The sequence below is a fragment of the Coregonus lavaretus genome, assembly GCF_964263955.1.
Source record: "Coregonus lavaretus genome assembly, chromosome: 2".
Lineage (NCBI taxonomy): Eukaryota > Metazoa > Chordata > Actinopteri > Salmoniformes > Salmonidae > Coregonus > Coregonus lavaretus.
The window spans coordinates 11330776-11351886 of NC_139989.1; the positions used below are offsets into that span (position 1 = coordinate 11330776).

At 39.7% G+C, this 21111-nt stretch overlaps 1 protein-coding gene across 1 annotated transcript in view; it reads right to left on the reverse strand.

Moving 5' to 3' along the window:
* Positions 1-1096: 1096 nt before the first annotated feature.
* vopp1b (VOPP1 WW domain binding protein b) overlaps positions 1097-21111 on the reverse strand; it is a gene marked incomplete at both ends in the record, with an annotated part of 122283 nt that continues 102268 nt past the window's right edge. Inside the window, one exon of the mRNA XM_084183835.1 lies at positions 1097-1278. Within this exon, the coding sequence (XP_084039961.1) occupies positions 1097-1278 (182 nt within the window). The remainder of the gene's footprint in view (positions 1279-21111) is intronic.

The window sequence follows — 21111 nt, forward strand, 5'->3', positions numbered from 1 at the left end:
AGAGCGACTTACAGTAGGGAGTGCGTACATCCTACATTTTTCGTACTGGTCCCCCATAGGAATTGAACCCACAACCCTGGTGTTGCAAGTGCCATGCTCTACCAACTGAGCTACACATTCTCTGCCAGTTTGTGGTGTCCCGATCCAGAGCGACGAATCGCTACAGTCAGCACAGCAGGAATATACACACGCATCCATAATGTGAATAAAACATTGCAAACAAATCGGCCTCTCCAAATTACCGCTCTCTCCAACGCACATAATAGGTCCGATAAATCCAGGTCTGTTTCCATCCCCTTCACAGCAATGGTCACAATAAGCGCAGCGCAAGCGTTTATTGTCTATTTAATAAGTGTTAGGCGAACACAGGCAGCTACAGAGAGAAGCCCAATTATTTAGCCTCATCATAGTGAAAGTCTCTGAACATTTAAACGGCTTTTGATTTAACTTCTCCAAGGTGTCTTTCAACTCCAATTTGCTATTACTCCTGTACAGTTTAGATAGTGGTTGGTCTTATGCCCTGGTCCTGGATCAGCTTCTCTACCCTAATGTTAACTTGAATCAATATTAATCTAAAAGCAATGTGCTGATCTTAGGTCAGCTTTCTTCATTAACTTCCACAGTTTGGTGTCTGTGGCACAAACACCCATTTACAGGAGTCTATGAGTGACTCAGTACCTATCACAGTCACAGGCAAGACCATGCCCATCAAGATGGCATTATCAGCCGAAAAGACTGAGGTGGATAGTTATGCTTTTGAGAAAAAAGTGGGCAAGATAGAGGAAGGGTGAATGATGGTGAAATCCAAACCATGGAGATAAGGAGATAAATTCAGCCTGTCTTTGTCCAGAAGACCACTGCCTGCAGCACAGGTCCCCAGAAGGCAGTTTGTCTCTAAAGGTGGTTGTCTGTCTCTTGTCCCTGGGACTTGGGCGAGAGCTTGGGCTGATTGTGGAGGTATAACAGTGGCAGACTGTAGCTGTCCCCTCCTCTCCTTGTCCTGTCAGTTCTGCTCGTGATGATGTCACCATGAAGGAGAAGAAACGGAGGGGACACCAATGGTCTCCGTCAATGACGCCGCAGTGACTGGCAGCCTTTATCTCTTCTCTGGTGTCTGGAACACCTGTTCGTAGGGCGGGGGTGGGTGGTTGCAGTACGAGGGCGGTGGAGGGTAGGCGCTCATGTGGGCAGGGCCGGGCTGGATGGGGTAGGTGGGGGTGAGGGGTGATGTCATGACGCCAGGGTCGCCGTAGCCCACCATGCCAGGTTGCTGGGATACTGCAATGGGAAGACACAGAGAGACCACTGTTAATCATCTTTTTACAAATGTATCATACAAATATACATTCTGTGAACATTTGCATTTCCTGTTACCTTAAAAAACGCACCAGGCACTACTATAATCATTGCCATTATAATCTAACTTTGTTTTACAAAAAGCAGTATTTTGATTGTTTTCTAAATGGAGTTGAAGCATAATACACTTGGCAGCCCAGTCATCTGTACCACTACTTGAAAGTCTATTTCTAAACAATTTGGAAACCCATTCTGAATGAACACTTGAAATTTGTTTTCCATGTTCCCTGATATAAACATGAAAGGAATAAGCCACGTTAATGGGTTTATTGATGCTTTGTGACGCACAACAACCCAGTGAGAGCAAAACAAAGAAATGACAGTGTTCTCCTACTCATGTTCATTTCTCCAGTATATGGAACTCCATAGCCATCGAATTTAAGAATGAAATTAAACATCCATGTATTATTGGAGCACTCAATACAATTTTCTGCATGACCGAATGATATAATGAACGATCCCATGTATTTTTGCCCATTCCGATAGACGTTCGTTGGGAAAGCTTGCGGTATGATTAGGTGCCCTACTTTTCAGTCCGAATGGCAGTTTGAAGTCTGTCGGAAAAGTTTGGGAGTCAAAAGGCCAGTGATTGAAAGTGACTGTGGAGCTCACTGATTCGCTTCACATTTCCACTAACGTCTCAAGTCAACAAAGCCCTGAATTCTAGAAATATTCACTTTCATTAACTTCACCCACTCCACTCATCCTCCCTCCTCAAATATTCTGCGTAAAGCAGAGAGAAGGGTTGAAGCATAACATGTTTCACAGTAATGAGAGAGTGTGCTGTTCTCCTACTCTCAGTGACTCTTGAGGGGACACCAATAATAACGAGCAACACATCGTGCTGCTACACCGGAGCCAAGGGACTAGGTGGAGGAAGGGTTCTGTTCCTCTCTGGATAGATCCAGGAGAACCCTAGAGGCCTTTCTAACCTGGGTCAATCAAGATTTACAGCTACAAGGTCCATGCACCCCTTTATCGTACATGATATGAAGCAGCCTCAATAAACCCACTTTCAATGACAGAGCACCTATGAGAGCACCATCTAGTTCTTTAATTCTATACCAGATGGTTAACTAGCGAAGGAAAGATGGTGGTAAAAAATAGACAAGTTACAGTACAAGCAGGTTGGTTGGACCCCCTCCGGGTAAAGCGTGGCTAGCTCATTTTGAATGTACAAATTAAATGTCACCAGATATCTTTCCTACTGGTCATTCTGCAACATCTGGAAGTTGAGAAGTTATACTGCTGGCGTCATATTTGTTTACAGTCGACTTTGCTTTTTTTTCTGCTTATTCAGTGCAAAGGAAACTGGACTGGACTGGAGTTTTGCCACCAGTAGGATTTAGTCTGGGGAAAAGGCCAAATAATAGTGATGATGACTTGTTCAAGTTGACCAGAGTCAGCGATATTTCTACACTATTTCTGAGATGATTTCTGTGGTCCTCTGTAGCTCAACTGGTAGAGCACGGCGCTTGTAACGCCAAGGTAGTGGGTTCGATCCCCGGGACCACCCATACACAAAAAAAATGTATGCACGCATGACTGTAAGTCGCTTTGGATAAAAGCGTCTGCTAAATGGCATATTATTATTATGTTGTGTGAGGTGATTTTCTACCTTGTTGGCAACTAATTAAACTAATTTGTGGGATAAGGGTGGCAACTGTGACCCAGTTGTCTTGAGACTGGGTGCTATCGGTCTGATGAAAGCCTTATGAAGCGGAAGGTTTGGAACTCACTTCTAAACACTCCCATCACATTGCGAAAACAACACACCAAACATTTCTCTGATATGAATGAACAAATCCACCACCAACCAGTCTCTATTTAAACTGCGGGCATTGCATCACTGGTTGTCATCATTAAAGAGGAAGGTAATGGTGAATAACAAAATATATACATGATTATAAGACGGTCTGACACTAGGACAGCAGTTTCTCTTTCAGCCTCCTTCTAAACAGCTCAAAGTCCCCACTGTTAAGTGTTCTGACACAGGAAGCAATACATCAACTATTTATGACAAACACACTGTTCCCACAACTAAGAGACAACACTGGGATCAAGTATGTGTGTTTTTGCTGGACCCCGCAAGGAAAAAGGCTATTTTAGGCTTAGGGGTTAGGGTTACAATTAAGGTTAAGGTTAGAATTAGGATTAAGATTAGGTTAAGGGTTAGGGAAAATAGGATTTTGAATGGGAATCAATTCTTTGGTCTTCACAAGGTTAGTTAAACAAACGTGTCTGTATGTGCTTGCGTGCGTGCGTCTGTGTGTGTCTCGGCCATGTACACAGGCTTGCAGTGCATGGCCTCCAGATTGCGGGCCTGCCAAAGACTAGGGCAAACCAGTTGGCTAGATACTACTCTGTTTCAGCTGTCGTGGGCAGCCTAGCTGTTTGGAGAAGGAGGTGCTTTCTGTATCTTTGAGTGTCCATGCACACACACCAATTTGTAAAGTTGCCATGGAAATTGAAAATAAGTACTAGGAGAAGTCTGTCTCCAACCCATGCTGCCAAGTTCGCAATCAGCAGCCTTGGAAACCAAAACCATACACACTAATTAAGCCTAAATACATTACTTGGATTTAGAGCGGCTGTGTGTGCGTGTGTGTGAGTGTGTGTGTGTGTGTGTGTGTGTTGGTTATCCAGTGTTGGTTATCCAGAAGCAGAAGGTTTGGAACTCACTTCTAAACACTCCCATCACACTGAGGAAGCAACAACACACCAAACACCTTTCTGATATGAAAGAACACATCTACCATCACCCTGGCTCTATGAGGGCATTGCATCATTGGCCATCATCATTAAAGAGGAGGGTAATGGAGAATAACAACAAATATACAGTGCCTTCAGAAATTATTCACACCCCTCAACTTGTTCCACATTTTGTTATCAAAAAATGTCAGAGAATAACATTTTTTTTATCAATGGAATTGTCTGCATCACTTCCAATCCCCCATGTTTTTTATATATATACTCCCCTTTATTACTTTTCAACCCCGCCATCCTTTCCCTACTTGGGGTAAATTAGTGAACAACAATGCCCAGGTCTCTACTTCCAGCCTATACTTACTATCTACACCTTATGGACACAGTCAATTTTACAATAATTCTATTTTATTTGTTTTTGCTCCTGAACTTCTTCTACTCTCAACCTCTCCGATCATTTTCATGATGTCCATCCGGTTTGCTTCTATATGCCATATCTTTCTAACTGTGCTCTTTCCCAAAAGCTCCCAACATACAACCTATATACTTATTATGGACACAGTATGCTTACATTATTAGTTATCTTGTTATTATTTGTTGTTATTTGTTATTAGTCCCGTCATTCAACTCCATTCAATACCTCCCATCTATCTCTTAACACCATCCATATAGGATTTCTATTTGCCATATATATTTCAACCGTACTGTGATGTTTTACAAACGTTCTGAACCTTTCTTCTTCATTGCTTCTACAGATTGTGAATTAAAAATAAACATTTTTGCTAAAAGTATTATTATATTATTGATCGATTGACTATGACTTTTCAGATCACCCAGTAATGCTATCTGCAAGGTTAGCTCCAGGTAAATATTGCAATCCTTTAGCCATTCCTGGACCTGTGTCCAAAAACAAGCTACAAATGGACAGAACCAAAACAAATGATGTAATGATTCTGTCTCTTCACAGCAAAATCTGTAGAGCTGGGAAGATTGTATCCCCCATATAAATAACATTCTATTGGTAGCAAGAATTGTATATAATAATTTAAATTGAAAGATTCTAATTTTTGAATCCGGTGTCGTTTTGCGTGTCAGTTCATAAACACTATGCCATGGGATCGGTACGTCAAAAATCTCTTCCCAACTATTTTGCAATCTATATGGGACGGCTGTCAATCCTTTGGTCCTTAAGTGAAACTGATATACTTTTTATTTATCACAGTTTTCCTTAACCAATTATGTTCTTTAATGCAAGGCCGACAGACAAGTTCCTTACTTTCTCTCCCTTCCACTTTCCTCTTCCACTTTTGCGGTAAGGCTGCAATTATTTGGTTGTAATTTTGGGTAGAGCAGACATTTCCATATGTTTTTGTTAGCTGCACATAACTCCACCAGTCCTACCTATGATATCATTTACGAAGATTATACCTTTTTTAAACATTCTGTAAAAAAATTAAGGTTTTTTGTCAATTAGTATATTTGAATTTAACCACAATATTTGTTGCATTATTTGTTCTGTTGTTTCTGGAGGATTACATTGAAATTGCAACCAACTTTCTATGGCTGGTTTTAAAAATAGTGATATTTGGGAGATATCCTTTTCAAATAACTGAAAATGAGTTGTTGTAATCTGAATAAAGGGAAAAAGGCCATTCTTGAACATTGGGTGAGACAATCTTACTAATTTGCTTGAGAACCAGTTCGGATTTAAGTATAACTTTTGTATGACTGAAGCTTTTAGTGATAGGTCTAATGCTTTAATATTTAATAATTTCTGTTCTTCGAATTCATATTAATTATATAAATAGGCCCTTTCAATTTTGTCTGGCTTGCCGTTCCAAATAATATTGAATCTTTTCTTCTCATATAATTTAAAAAACTGTTCGCTAGGCGTAGGCAAGACCATAAGCAAATAGGTAAATTACTATTGGGATAATACTAAAGAGTTAATCAGGGTGATTTTTCCACAAATTGACAGGTATTTACCTTTCCATGGTAGTAAGATCTTATCTATTTTTGCTAACTTTCTATTAAAATGTATTAAAGTGAGATCATTTATTTCCTTTGGGATATGTATTCCGAGTATATCCACATCACCATCAGACCATTTTATTGGTAAACTACATGGTAATAAAAAAATGAGTGATCCAATATGTAATATAGTACATTTGTCATAATTTGTTTGTAATCCAGAGAGGTTAGAACATGTATCTAGATCCTCTATGAGGCTGTGGAGGGATTCTAGTTGTGGATTTAAAAGAAAACATGAATCATCAGCGTACAATGACACCTTTGTTTTTAAGCCCTGGATTTCTAATCCTCTGATATTATTGTTGGATCTGATTTTAATAGCTAACATCTCAATGGCCACAAGAAATAGATATGCCGATAGTGGACAACCTTGTTTCACTCCTCTTGACAATTTAAAACTTTCTGAGAAATAGCCATTATTTACTATTTTACACCTAGGGTTACTATACATGATTTTGACCCATTTTATAAGAGATTCTCCAAAATTGAAATGCTCCAGGCATTTATATATAAACCCCAGTCGTACTTTATCAAATGCCTTTTCGAAGTCTGCTATGAATAGCAGGCCTGGTTTCCCATATTTTCCATAGTGTTCTATTGTTTCCAATACTTGCCTTATATTATCTCCAATGTATCTTCCATGTAAAAAACCTGTCTGATTAGAATGAATAATATCCAACAATACCTTTTTAATTCTATGCGCTATACATTTTGCTAGAATATTTGCATCACAACACTGACGTGTAAGGGGCCTCCAATTTTTTTAATGGACTGGATCTTTATATTTTCCACTTGTATCCTGTTTCAGTAATAATGAGATCAGACCTTCTTCTTGAGTGTCAGATAATCTACCATTTACATAGGAGTGGTTAAAACATGCTAATAACGGTCCTCTTAGTATATCAAAAAAGGTTTGGTATACCTCGACTGGTATGCCATCCAACCCTGGACTTTTCCCGGACTTAAAGTCTTTAATTGCATCCAGAAGTTTCTCCTCTGTAATTTCACCTTCACATGAGTCTTTCTGTATGGCTGTTAATTTGACATTATCAATAGAAAAAAAATCTCTACAATTAGCTTCAGTTAGAGGAGATAAGGCGACTGAAAAGAAAACATATGCTTAAAGTACTTTGTTTCCTCCTTCAAAATATCATTTGGTGAAACATGGGTCAATTGTAACCAGTTTCATTAAGTTCTTTTTGGTAGCATTCCTATGTTGAAGATTAAAAAAGAATTTTGTGCATTTTTCCCCATATTCCATCCAGTTTGCTTTATTTTTTATAATATATTACACTTGATCTTTCTTGAATAAGTTTCTCAATTTCTTTTTGTTTTTCCTCAAATGTATTCTGAGCCTCTATGTTACAGTTTTTATTGCCATCTATCTGTTCTGTTAGACTTTCTATTTCCTTTGTTAGTATAAACTCTTTTGACCTAAATTGCTTTTGTTTTCGAGATGAGTACTGAATTGCATGGCCTCTAAAGGCACATTTAAAGGTGTCCCATACAATAAGGGGATTTGCTGTACCTATGTTATGTCGGAAAAAGTCAGTTATAAATTCCTTTGTTCTAATTATAAATAAATTATCATCCAATAGGCTTTGATTAAATTTCCAATATCCTCGCCCACGTGGAAATTCAGTAAGAGTAATGTGTATGCCAATTATATGATGGTCCAACTGCATTCTGTCCCCTATCAACACTTTTTTAACTTTGGTGCCAACGAGAATGAGATAAGAAAGAAGTCAAGACGACTAGCTTGATTGAGTCTCCGCCATGTATATCTCACTAGATCAGCATATTTAAGCCTCCATATACAGTGGGGGAAAAAAGTATTTAGTCAGCCACCAATTGTGCAGGTTCTCCCACTTAAAAAGATGAGAGAGGCCTGTAATTTTCATCATAGGTACACGTCAACTATGACAGACAAATTTAGAGAAATAAAATCCAGAAAATCACATTGTAGGATTTTTTATGAATTTATTTGCAAATTATGGTGGAAAATAAGTATTTGGTCACCTACAAACAAGCAAGATTTCTGGCTCTCACAGACCTGTAACTTCTTCTTTAAGAGGCTCCTCTGTCCTCCACTCGTTACCTATATTAATGGCACCTGTTTGAACTTGACCAGGTTTGCACACACTGCAACCTCCTTCCCTCAGTAAGAGCATTGAAGATGGGTCGTGGCTGGGTCTTCCAGCATGACAACGACCCGAAACACACAGCCAGGGCAACTAAGGAGTGGCTCCGTAAGAAGCATCTCAAGGTCCTGGAGTGGCCTAACCAGTCTCCAGACCTGAACCCAGTATGCAGGAAGTCCTTCATAATATTCTCTGTTATTTCTCCCTCCTTTTCCTGAATACCCGTAAGTACTAGATTTTCTCTCATCTATCTAGTTTGGATGTCTAGTAAGGCTTCTCTCAGAAGGTTGTTCTCCTTTTTAAGTTCCCTAACGTCCGTTTCCATTTTAGAGACTGTCACTTTTAATTTTTTGGTTTCTTTCTCCATTACAAAAGCTTTTTCGTCACTCATTTGAAGACTCGCTTTCAACTCTTTTACGTCCTTACTGACCAATTCTAGTATGCCCAATTTGTCATTTATCGACTTCAACAGGTCGCTTTCCACACTTACCAGACCCAATGGTGAAAAGCATATATCATCTGTATCAGTCGATGAGTCGCGTTTCCTCTTGAGGATCGGCTCTCCTCGCTTATCTTCCACCATGTTTGGGTGTTGGGTGTTGTTGTAATATTTGTCGATATATTTCTCTAGCCTTATGATCTGTTTTGTGTTATTATCCAGATTGAATTATATTAACTGCGAATATATGAAATGCTAATATTTAGTCTAACTTACTGATTTTGAATATTATGTTTTTATCTTGAGGTGGTTTGTACCGCTTTCTATTCAATACGCCATCTTGTCTACCCCTGTCTTAGAATTAAATTCTTAGTACAGACGCCTACATTCAACAGAAACAAACCAACACCCAGACATTTAGCCTACAGTACATGTACAGTGCCTTCAGAAATTATTCACACCCCTTGACTTTTTCCAAGTTTTGTTGTGTTACAGCCTGAATTTCAATTGTATTAAATTGAGATTTTGTGTGACTGGCCTACACACAATACCCCATTATGTCATTATATTTTGAGATTCTTTTAACAAATTCATAAAAAATTAAAAGCTGAAATGTCTTGAGTCAATAAGTATTCAACCCCTTTGTTATGGCAAGCCTAAATAAGTTCAGGAGTAAAACATTTGCTTAACAAGTCACATAATAAGTTGCATGGACTCATTCTGTGTGCAATAATAGTATTTAACATGATTTTTGAATGACTACCTCATCTCTGTACCCTACACATATCATTATATGTAGGGTTCCTCAGTCGAGCAGTACATTTGAAACGGATTTGTCGTGACTTGAATTTAACATTAATCTGAAGACTGTTATTTATCTAATTAACTAACTATGTTTAATTGTTAACCAATTAAATTAATCATGTAACAATTAACTAATTAGTATCTGGGGCACCACGAGAGTGCTTCTTTAAAGAGTTACCATCTCTTGAATTAAACTCTAAAAGGTCTTTACCTATCACATCTATAAACAGTCAACTTATTCATCATAACCTCATATCATCATTCTGAACAGTCGTAACCTCCTTGCATCTGCAAAAAAATTGTTAAATTATTTATTTACTAGCTAATTAAATGGGAACACAGGAGAAACACACACACTCTGCAAGGTTATTGACTGGAGACTTAATACACTGAAAACAGGTCCCTAGCGGAATGACAACAACATGGGTGCTAGTTAAAGAAGAGAGGGAGAGAGAGATGGACAGAGACACTTAACATTGCCACATTCAGAAACTACTCTCACCTACAGTAACCATATACTTTGCACATGAACTCATTAATGTATTTACATGAAATGCCTGGGTTCGCCGGGGATCTCTCGGTGAATGGGGCAGCCTTGGAAAAGGGGTTGGGCCCTTTCGTGCACGCTTGTAAGGCTCTGATTGTCCAAAATGGTTCCAACAATTCTTCTCCTGTTGTCCTTCTTCGTAGTTGTCCGGTGTCCGGTGACTTGTCGTGTAGTCCTGAACAGAACTACAGAGTTGATTTTCCTTCCATTCGCTCTTGAAGATGCTTCTTTGAAGATAGCTAGCCAGCCGTATCGATGGTTCCCCTGTGGGGAGATGAGAGTAGCGTAATACGATAGTTTGAGCAGAGTATCAGGATGGTCCTACTTAAATTCGCTTTAGAAGATACTTTACTTAGGACAGCTAATCAGCCGTACCAGTGATTGTCCGGGAGGTGAGTTTTTCATCTTCACTTCATGTTGAGATTCAAAGTTCACACCATTTTAAATGCGAAGCTGCTGCTTCACGCTTTTCTGGTCTGATGTGTTAATTGGTAACCCATCATTTATACATTCTGCTTGAAAGGGGCGGTTCCGGCAGGCTGGCACGCTTTCTGACCTCACTTCGGGGCGGTGATTACTCACTGTGCAAAGTTATGTAAAACAATTATCTCTTATAACTTCTCAAATCACATCCCTCTCTTAACAAAAACACTTCCATCATTTTTCATATTACATGCACAACGCATAGTATGGAGACTTCATACAGTGGGGAAAAAATTTATTTAGTCAGCCACCAATTGTGCAAGTTCTCCCACTTAAAAAGATGAGAGAGGCCTGTAATTTTCATCATAGGTACACGTCAACTATGACAGACAAATTGAGATTTTTTTTTTCTAGAAAATCACATTGTAGGATTTTTTATGAATTTATTTGCAAATTATGGTGGAACATAAGTATTTGGTCACCTACAAACAAGCAAGATTTCTGGCTCTCACAGACCTGTAACTTCTTCTTTAAGAGGCTCCTCTGTCCTCCACTCGTTACCTGTATTAATGGCACCTGTTTGACCTTGTTATCAGTATAAAAGACACCTGTCCACAACCTCAAACAGTCACACTCCAAACTCCACTATGGCCAAGACCAAAGTGCTGTCAAAGGACACCAGAAACAAAATTGTAGACCTGCACCAGGCTGGGAAGACTGAATCTGCAATAGGTAAGCAGCTTGGTTTGAAGAAATCAACTGTGGGAGCAATTATTAGGAAATGGAAGACATACAAGACCACTGATAATCTCCCTCGATCTGGGGCTCCACGCAAGATCTCACCCCGTGGGGTCAAAATGATCACAAGAACGGTGAGCAAAAATCCCAGAACCACACGGGGGGACCTAGTGAATGACCTGCAGAGAGCTGGGACCAAAGTAACAAAGCCTACCATCAGTAACACACTACGCCGCCAGGGACTCAAATCCTGCAGTGCCAGACGTGTCCCCCTGCTTAAGCCAGTACATGTCCAGGCCCGTCTGAAGTTTGCTAGAGTGCATTTGGATGATCCAGAAGAGGATTGGGAGAATGTCATATGGTCAGATGAAACCAAAATATAACTTTTTGGTAAAAACTCAACTCGTCGTGTTTGGAGGACAAAGAATGCTGAGTTGCATCCAAAGAACACCATACCTACTGTGAAGCATGGGGGTGGAAACATCATGCTTTGGGGCTGTTTTTCTGCAAAGGGACCAGGACGACTGATCCGTGTAAAGGAAAGAATGAATGGGGCCATGTATCGTGAGATTTTGAGTGAAAACCTCCTTCCATCAGCAAGGGCATTGAAGATGAAACGTGGCTGGGTCTTTCAATATGACAATGATCCCAAACACACCGCCCGGGCAACGAAGGAGTGGCTTCGAAAGAAGCATTTCAAGGTCCTGGAGTGGCCTAGCCAGTCTCCAGATCTCAACCCCATAGAAAATCTTTGGAGGGAGCTGAAAGTCCATATTGCCCAGCGACAGCCCCAAAACATCACTGCTCTAGAGGAGATCTGCATGGAGGAATGGGCCAAAATACCAGCAACAGTGTGAAAACCTTGTGAAGACTTACAGAAAACGTTTGACCTGTGTCATTGCCAACAAAGGGTATATAACAAAGTATTGAGAAACTTTTGTTATTGACCAAATACTTATTTTCCACCATAATTTGCAAATAAATTTATAAAAAAATTCTCATTTTGTCTGTCATAGTTGACGTGTACCTATGATGAAAAGTACAGGCCTCTCTCATCTTTTTAAGTGGGAGAACTTGCACAATTGGTGGCTGACTAAATACTTTTTTCCCCCACTGTATATGTAGTGGGTATGCTTTCCAAGTGACAATATTTCCTTTATAACATTTTTAATGACATCACAAAATAACAAACAAAATGACCTTAGTGTCGACGACATTGAATGTTACTGAGTGGCCTAGTTACAGTTTTGACATAAATCGGCTTGAAAATCTATGGCAAGACTTGAAAATGGCCGTCTAGCAATGATCAACAAACAACTTGACAGAGCTTAAAGAATTTAAAAAATACTAATGTGCAAATATTGTACAATCCAGGTGTGCAAAACTCTTAGAGACTTACCAAGAAAGACTCACAGCTGTAATCACTGCCAAAGGTGTTTCTAACATGTATTGACTCAGAGGTGTGAATAGTTACGAATATTAGATATTTCTGTATTTCATTTTAAATAAATTAGCAAACATTTCTAAAAACATGTTTTCACTGTCATTATGGGGTATTTTGTGTACATGGGGGAGAGAAAAATCTATTTAATCAATTTTGAATTCAGGCTGTAACACAAAATGTGGACTAAGTTAAGGGGTACCAATACTTTCTGAAGGCATTGTATAGTATATCAAAAAAGGTTTGGTATACCTCGACTGGTATGCCATCCAACCCTGGACTTTTCCCGGACTTAAAGTCTTTAATTGCATCCAGAAGTTTCTCCTCTGTAATTTCACCTTCACATGAGTCTTTCTGTATGGCTGTTAATTTGACATTATCAATAGAAAAAAAATCTCTACAATTAGCTTCAGTTAGAGGAGATAAGGCGACTGAAAAGAAAACATATGCTTAAAGTACTTTGTTTCCTCCTTCAAAATATCATTTGGTGAAACATGGGTCAATTGTAACCAGTTTCATTAAGTTCTTTTTGGTAGCATTCCTATGTTGAAGATTAAAAAAGAATTTTGTGCATTTTTCCCCATATTCCATCCAGTTTGCTTTATTTTTTATAATATATTACACTTGATCTTTCTTGAATAAGTTTCTCAATTTCTTTTTGTTTTTCCTCAAATGTATTCTGAGCCTCTATGTTACAGTTTTTATTGCCATCTATCTGTTCTGTTAGACTTTCTATTTCCTTTGTTAGTATAAACTCTTTTGACCTAAATTGCTTTTGTTTTCGAGATGAGTACTGAATTGCATGGCCTCTAAAGGCACATTTAAAGGTGTCCCATACAATAAGGGGATTTGCTGTACCTATGTTATGTCGGAAAAAGTCAGTTATAAATTCCTTTGTTCTAATTATAAATAAATTATCATCCAATAGGCTTTGATTAAATTTCCAATATCCTCGCCCACGTGGAAATTCAGTAAGAGTAATGTGTATGCCAATTATATGATGGTCCAACTGCATTCTGTCCCCTATCAACACTTTTTTAACTTTGGTGCCAACGAGAATGAGATAAGAAAGAAGTCAAGACGACTAGCTTGATTGAGTCTCCGCCATGTATATCTCACTAGATCAGCATATTTAAGCCTCCATATACAGTGGGGGAAAAAAGTATTTAGTCAGCCACCAATTGTGCAAGTTCTCCCACTTAAAAAGATGAGAGAGGCCTGTAATTTTCATCATAGGTACACGTCAACTATGACAGACAAATTTAGAGAAATAAAATCCAGAAAATCACATTGTAGGATTTTTTATGAATTTATTTGCAAATTATGGTGGAAAATAAGTATTTGGTCACCTACAAACAAGCAAGATTTCTGGCTCTCACAGACCTGTAACTTCTTCTTTAAGAGGCTCCTCTGTCCTCCACTCGTTACCTATATTAATGGCACCTGTTTGAACTTGACCAGGTTTGCACACACTGCAACCTCCTTCCCTCAGTAAGAGCATTGAAGATGGGTCGTGGCTGGGTCTTCCAGCATGACAACGACCCGAAACACACAGCCAGGGCAACTAAGGAGTGGCTCCGTAAGAAGCATCTCAAGGTCCTGGAGTAGCCTAACCAGTCTCCAGACCTGAACCCAGTATGCAGGAAGTCCTTCATAATATTCTCTGTTATTTCTCCCTCCTTTTCCTGAATACCCGTAAGTACTAGATTTTCTCTCATCTATCTAGTTTGGATGTCTAGTAAGGCTTCTCTCAGAAGGTTGTTCTCCTTTTTAAGTTCCCTAACGTCCGTTTCCATTTTAGAGACTGTCACTTTTAATTTTTTGGTTTCTTTCTCCATTACAAAAGCTTTTTCGTCACTCATTTGAAGACTCGCTTTCAACTCTTTTACGTCCTTACTGACCAATTCTAGTATGCCCAATTTGTCATTTATCGACTTCAACAGGTCGCTTTCCACACTTACCAGACCCAATGGTGAAAAGCATATATCATCTGTATCAGTCGATGAGTCGCGTTTCCTCTTGAGGATCGGCTCTCCTCGCTTATCTTCCACCATGTTTGGGTGTTGCGTGTTGTTGTAATATTTGTCGATATATTTCTCTAGCCTTATGATCTGTTTTGTGTTATTATCCAGATTGAATTATATTAACTGCGAATATATGAAATGCTAATATTTAGTCTAACTTACTGATTTTGAATATTATGTTTTTATCTTGAGGTGGTTTGTACCGCTTTCTATTCAATACGCCATCTTGTCTACCCCTGTCTTAGAATTAAATTCTTAGTACAGACGCCTACATTCAACAGAAACAAACCAACACCCAGACATTTAGCCTACAGTACATGTACAGTGCCTTCAGAAATTATTCACACCCCTTGACTTTTTCCAAGTTTTGTTGTGTTACAGCCTGAATTTCAATTGTATTAAATTGAGATTTTGTGTGACTGGCCTACACACAATACCCCATTATGTCATTATATTTTGAGATTCTTTTAACAAATTCATAAAAAATTAAAAGCTGAAATGTCTTGAGTCAATAAGTATTCAACCCCTTTGTTATGGCAAGCCTAAATAAGTTCAGGAGTAAAACATTTGCTTAACAAGTCACATAATAAGTTGCATGGACTCATTCTGTGTGCAATAATAGTATTTAACATGATTTTTGAATGACTACCTCATCTCTGTACCCTACACATATCATTATATGTAGGGTTCCTCAGTCGAGCAGTACATTTGAAACGGATTTGTCGTGACTTGAATTTAACATTAATCTGAAGACTGTTATTTATCTAATTAACTAACTATGTTTAATTGTTAACCAATTAAATTAATCATGTAACAATTAACTAATTAGTATCTGGGGCACCACGAGAGTGCTTCTTTAAAGAGTTACCATCTCTTGAATTAAACTCTAAAAGGTCTTTACCTATCACATCTATAAACAGTCAACTTATTCATCATAACCTCATATCATCATTCTGAACAGTCGTAACCTCCTTGCATCTGCAAAAAAATTGTTAAATTATTTATTTACTAGCTAATTAAATGGGAACACAGGAGAAACACACACACTCTGCAAGGTTATTGACTGGAGACTTAATACACTGAAAACAGGTCCCTAGCGGAATGACAACAACATGGGTGCTAGTTAAAGAAGAGAGGGAGAGAGAGATGGACAGAGACACTTAACATTGCCACATTCAGAAACTACTCTCACCTACAGTAACCATATACTTTGCACATGAACTCATGAATGTATTTACATGAAATGCCTGGGTTCGCCGGGGATCTCTCGGTGAATGGGGCAGCCTTGGAAAAGGGGTTGGGCCCTTTCGTGCACGCTTGTAAGGCTCTGATTGTCCAAAATGGTTCCAACAATTCTTCTCCTGTTGTCCTTCTTCGTAGTTGTCCGGTGTCCGGTGACTTGTCGTGTAGTCCTGAACAGAACTACAGAGTTGATTTTCCTTCCATTCGCTCTTGAAGATGCTTCTTTGAAGATAGCTAGCCAGCCGTATCGATGGTTCCCCTGTGGGGAGATGAGAGTAGCGTAATACGATAGTTTGAGCAGAGTATCAGGATGGTCCTACTTAAATTCGCTTTAGAAGATACTTTACTTAGGACAGCTAATCAGCCGTACCAGTGATTGTCCGGGAGGTGAGTTTTTCATCTTCACTTCATGTTGAGATTCAAAGTTCACACCATTTTAAATGCGAAGCTGCTGCTTCACGCTTTTCTGGTCTGATGTGTTAATTGGTAACCCATCATTTATACATTCTGCTTGAAAGGGGCGGTTCCGGCAGGCTGGCACGCTTTCTGACCTCACTTCGGGGCGGTGATTACTCACTGTGCAAAGTTATGTAAAACAATTATCTCTTATAACTTCTCAAATCACATCCCTCTCTTAACAAAAACACTTCCATCATTTTTCATATTACATGCACAACGCATAGTATGGAGACTTCATACAGTGGGGAAAATTTTTATTTAGTCAGCCACCAATTGTGCAAGTTCTCCCACTTAAAAAGATGAGAGAGGCCTGTAATTTTCATCATAGGTACACGTCAACTATGACAGACAAATTGAGATTTTTTTTTTCTAGAAAATCACATTGTAGGATTTTTTATGAATTTATTTGCAAATTATGGTGGAACATAAGTATTTGGTCACCTACAAACAAGCAAGATTTCTGGCTCTCACAGACCTGTAACTTCTTCTTTAAGAGGCTCCTCTGTCCTCCACTCGTTACCTGTATTAATGGCACCTGTTTGACCTTGTTATCAGTATAAAAGACACCTGTCCACAACCTCAAACAGTCACACTCCAAACTCCACTATGGCCAAGACCAAAGTGCTGTCAAAGGACACCAGAAACAAAATTGTAGACCTGCACCAGGCTGGGAAGACTGAATCTGCAATAGGTAAGCAGCTTGGTTTGAAGAAATCAACTGTGGGAGCAATTATTAGGAAATGGAAGACATACAAGACCACTGATAATCTCCCTCGATCTGGGGCTCCACGCAAGATCTCACCCCGTGGGGTCAAAATGATCACAAGAACGGTGAGCAAAAATCCCAGAACCACACGGGGGGACCTAGTGAATGACCTGCAGAGAGCTGGGACCAAAGTAACAAAGCCTACCATCAGTAACACACTACGCCGCCAGGGACTCAAATCCTGCAGTGCCAGACGTGTCCCCCTGCTTAAGCCAGTACATGTCCAGGCCCGTCTGAAGTTTGCTAGAGTGCATTTGGATGATCCAGAAGAGGATTGGGAGAATGTCATATGGTCAGATGAAACCAAAATATAACTTTTTGGTAAAAACTCAACTCGTCGTGTTTGGAGGACAAAGAATGCTGAGTTGCATCCAAAGAACACCATACCTACTGTGAAGCATGGGGGTGGAAACATCATGCTTTGGGGCTGTTTTTCTGCAAAGGGACCAGGACGACTGATCCGTGTAAAGGAAAGAATGAATGGGGCCATGTATCGTGAGATTTTGAGTGAAAACCTCCTTCCATCAGCAAGGGCATTGAAGATGAAACGTGGCTGGGTCTTTCAACATGACAATGATCCCAAACACACCGCCCGGGCAACGAAGGAGTGGCTTCGAAAGAAGCATTTCAAGGTCCTGGAGTGGCCTAGCCAGTCTCCAGATCTCAACCCCATAGAAAATCTTTGGAGGGAGCTGAAAGTCCATATTGCCCAGCGACAGCCCCAAAACATCACTGCTCTAGAGGAGATCTGCATGGAGGAATGGGCCAAAATACCAGCAACAGTGTGAAAACCTTGTGAAGACTTACAGAAAACGTTTGACCTGTGTCATTGCCAACAAAGGGTATATAACAAAGTATTGAGAAACTTTTGTTATTGACCAAATACTTATTTTCCACCATAATTTGCAAATAAATTTATAAAAAAATTCTCATTTTGTCTGTCATAGTTGACGTGTACCTATGATGAAAAGTACAGGCCTCTCTCATCTTTTTAAGTGGGAGAACTTGCACAATTGGTGGCTGACTAAATACTTTTTTCCCCCACTGTATATGTAGTGGGTATGCTTTCCAAGTGACAATATTTCCTTTATAACATTTTTAATGACATCACAAAATAACAAACAAAATGACCTTAGTGTCGACGACATTGAATGTTACTGAGTGGCCTAGTTACAGTTTTGACATAAATCGGCTTGAAAATCTATGGCAAGACTTGAAAATGGCCGTCTAGCAATGATCAACAAACAACTTGACAGAGCTTAAAGAATTAAAAAAATACTAATGTGCAAATATTGTACAATCCAGGTGTGCAAAACTCTTAGAGACTTACCAAGAAAGACTCACAGCTGTAATCACTGCCAAAGGTGTTTCTAACATGTATTGACTCAGAGGTGTGAATAGTTACGAATATTAGATATTTCTGTATTTCATTTTAAATAAATTAGCAAACATTTCTAAAAACATGTTTTCACTGTCATTATGGGGTATTTTGTGTACATGGGGGAGAGAAAAATCTATTTAATCAATTTTGAATTCAGGCTGTAACACAAAATGTGGACTAAGTTAAGGGGTACCAATACTTTCTGAAGGCATTGTATAGTATTGTAAGACGGTCTGACACTAGGACAGCAATTTCTCTTTCAGCCTCCTTCTAAACAGCTCAAAGCCCCCACTGTTAAGTGTTCTGACACAGGAAGCAACACATCAAATATTTATGACAAACATCCCACACACTGTTCCCACAACTAAGAGACAACACTGGCATCAAGTATGTGTGTTTTTGTTGTTGGTTTTTCTATCCTTGTGGGGACTAGAAGTCCTCACAAGGATAGTAAAACAAGAAAAATTCAGACAAGTGGGGACATTTTCCAGTCCCCACAAGGAAAAAGCCTATTTTAGGCTTAGGGGTTAAGTGTTAGGGTTAGGGTTACAATTAGGGTTAAGGTTAGGTTAAGGGTTAGGGAAAATAGGATTTTGAATGTGAATCAATTGTTTGGTCCCCACAAGGTTAGTAAAACAAACATTTGTGTGTGTGTTTGTGTGGGCGCATGCGCACGTTTGCATGTCTCCAGATTGCGGGCTTGCCAAAGACTAGGGCAAACCAGTTGTCTAGGTACTGCTCCGTTTCAGCTGTCGTGGGCAGCCTAGCTGTTTGGAGAAGGAGGTGCTTTCTGTACCCTTGAGTGTCCATGCATACAGGGACCTTTGAAATGTTTGGATCCTTTTTTAATGTAAATTTGATTGGTGGATTCAAATAAAGTATTTAAAATGTGTGTGTGTATCCTGGTGAGCAACAACATTCTGGGATGCATTATGCATTCTGAACACACACCAATTTGTAAAGTTGCCATGGAAATTGAAATTAAGTCCTAGGAGAAAATAACAGTCTATCTCCAACCCATGCTGCAGAGTTCGCAATCAGCAGCCTTGGAAACCAAAACCATACACATTAATTTAGCCTAAATAAATTACTCGGATTTAGAGCAGCTGTGTGTGTGTGTGTGTGCGTGTATATCTGTTGGTTATCCAGCACACAATCTCATCAGCAGCCATTTTAATTATCTCACTGCACCTGAAATGAACATAAATTAGGCCTGATTAAATTAACACACTCACACACACGACTGGTGACACAACGCACTTCCGTGTTGTCTCCGTACTGCTGTACTGTTTGTTGCTACTTGGCTACCTGCCAAAATGTACTCTTAATAACTATTTAATCAAACTCTGTATTTAAGAAGTTTATCGAGGTCTTAGTTTTGTCCTCACCCTACTTTTTTAATTCAACTTTTTCACCCCGGACGCTTTATCTGGACATAGATCTGCAGGACCTCCTCCGTCCGTAAAAAAGAAAGCTAAGTAACACTGTACTCTTAATATACAGGAGAACTATCGCCTTATGGTGAGGATAGCCGAGTTGCAAGCTCAGCTTCAGACGCAATCGTTAGGCAAGGGCAATTTAAGTGTAGGAAAGGATGATACAGTGTCTGTGCCACCAGTAAATACAGGATGTAGTGTTAATCCCCCTGCACAGTCCCCGCAGCCGGACAATTTTCTCATGGCTTCTGGAAATAAATGCTTTCGGCACGCTCAACCAGTGTCGCTCATTCAGCCGATAGAAACTTTCAACCGGTTTTCCCCACTAAGCAGCGAGTCGGAGTCAAAGCCAGAGCCTTCGCAGGTCTCTCCTCCACCCGTTACGGAGTCTGAGCCGCCGAAGCCTCCCACCATTAACTCGGACAAATTGAAAACCCTAGTGATTGGCGACTCCATTACCCGCAATATTAGACTTAAAAAGAATCATCCAGCGATCATACATTGTTTACCAGGGGGCAGGGCTACCGACGTAAAGGCTAATCTGAAGATGGTGCTGGCTGAGGCTAAAACTGGTGAGTGTAGATGGTATAGGGATATTGTTATCCACGTCGGCACCAACGATGTTAGGATGAAACCGTCAGAGGTCACCAAGCACAACATAACTTCAGCGTGTAACTTAGCTAGAAAGATGTGTTGGCATCGACAGATTTTCCCTGGCCCCCTCCCAGTTAGGGGGACTGATGAGCTCTACAGCAGACTCGCACAACTCAATCGGCCCTCTTTCTGGGAGTCCCCCACAAATAGGACAAAGCCTGGCCTGCTTAATGTTAGGACTACTTAATGTTAGATCCCTCACTTCCAAGGTAGTCATAGTCAATTAACTAATCACTGATCATAACTTTGATGTGATTGGCCTGACTGAAACATGGCTCAAGCCTGATGAATTTACTGTGTTAAATGAGGCCTCTCCTCCTGGTTACACTAGTGACCATATCCCCCGCGCATCCCGTGAAGGCGGAGGTGTTGCTAACATTTACAACAGCAAAACATTTATTTTTACTTACTGCGTTTTCATCTTTTGAGCTTCTAGTCATGAAATCTATGCAGCCTACTCAATCACTTTTTATAGCTACTGTTCACAGGCCTCCTGGGCCATATAAAGCGTTCCTCACTAAGT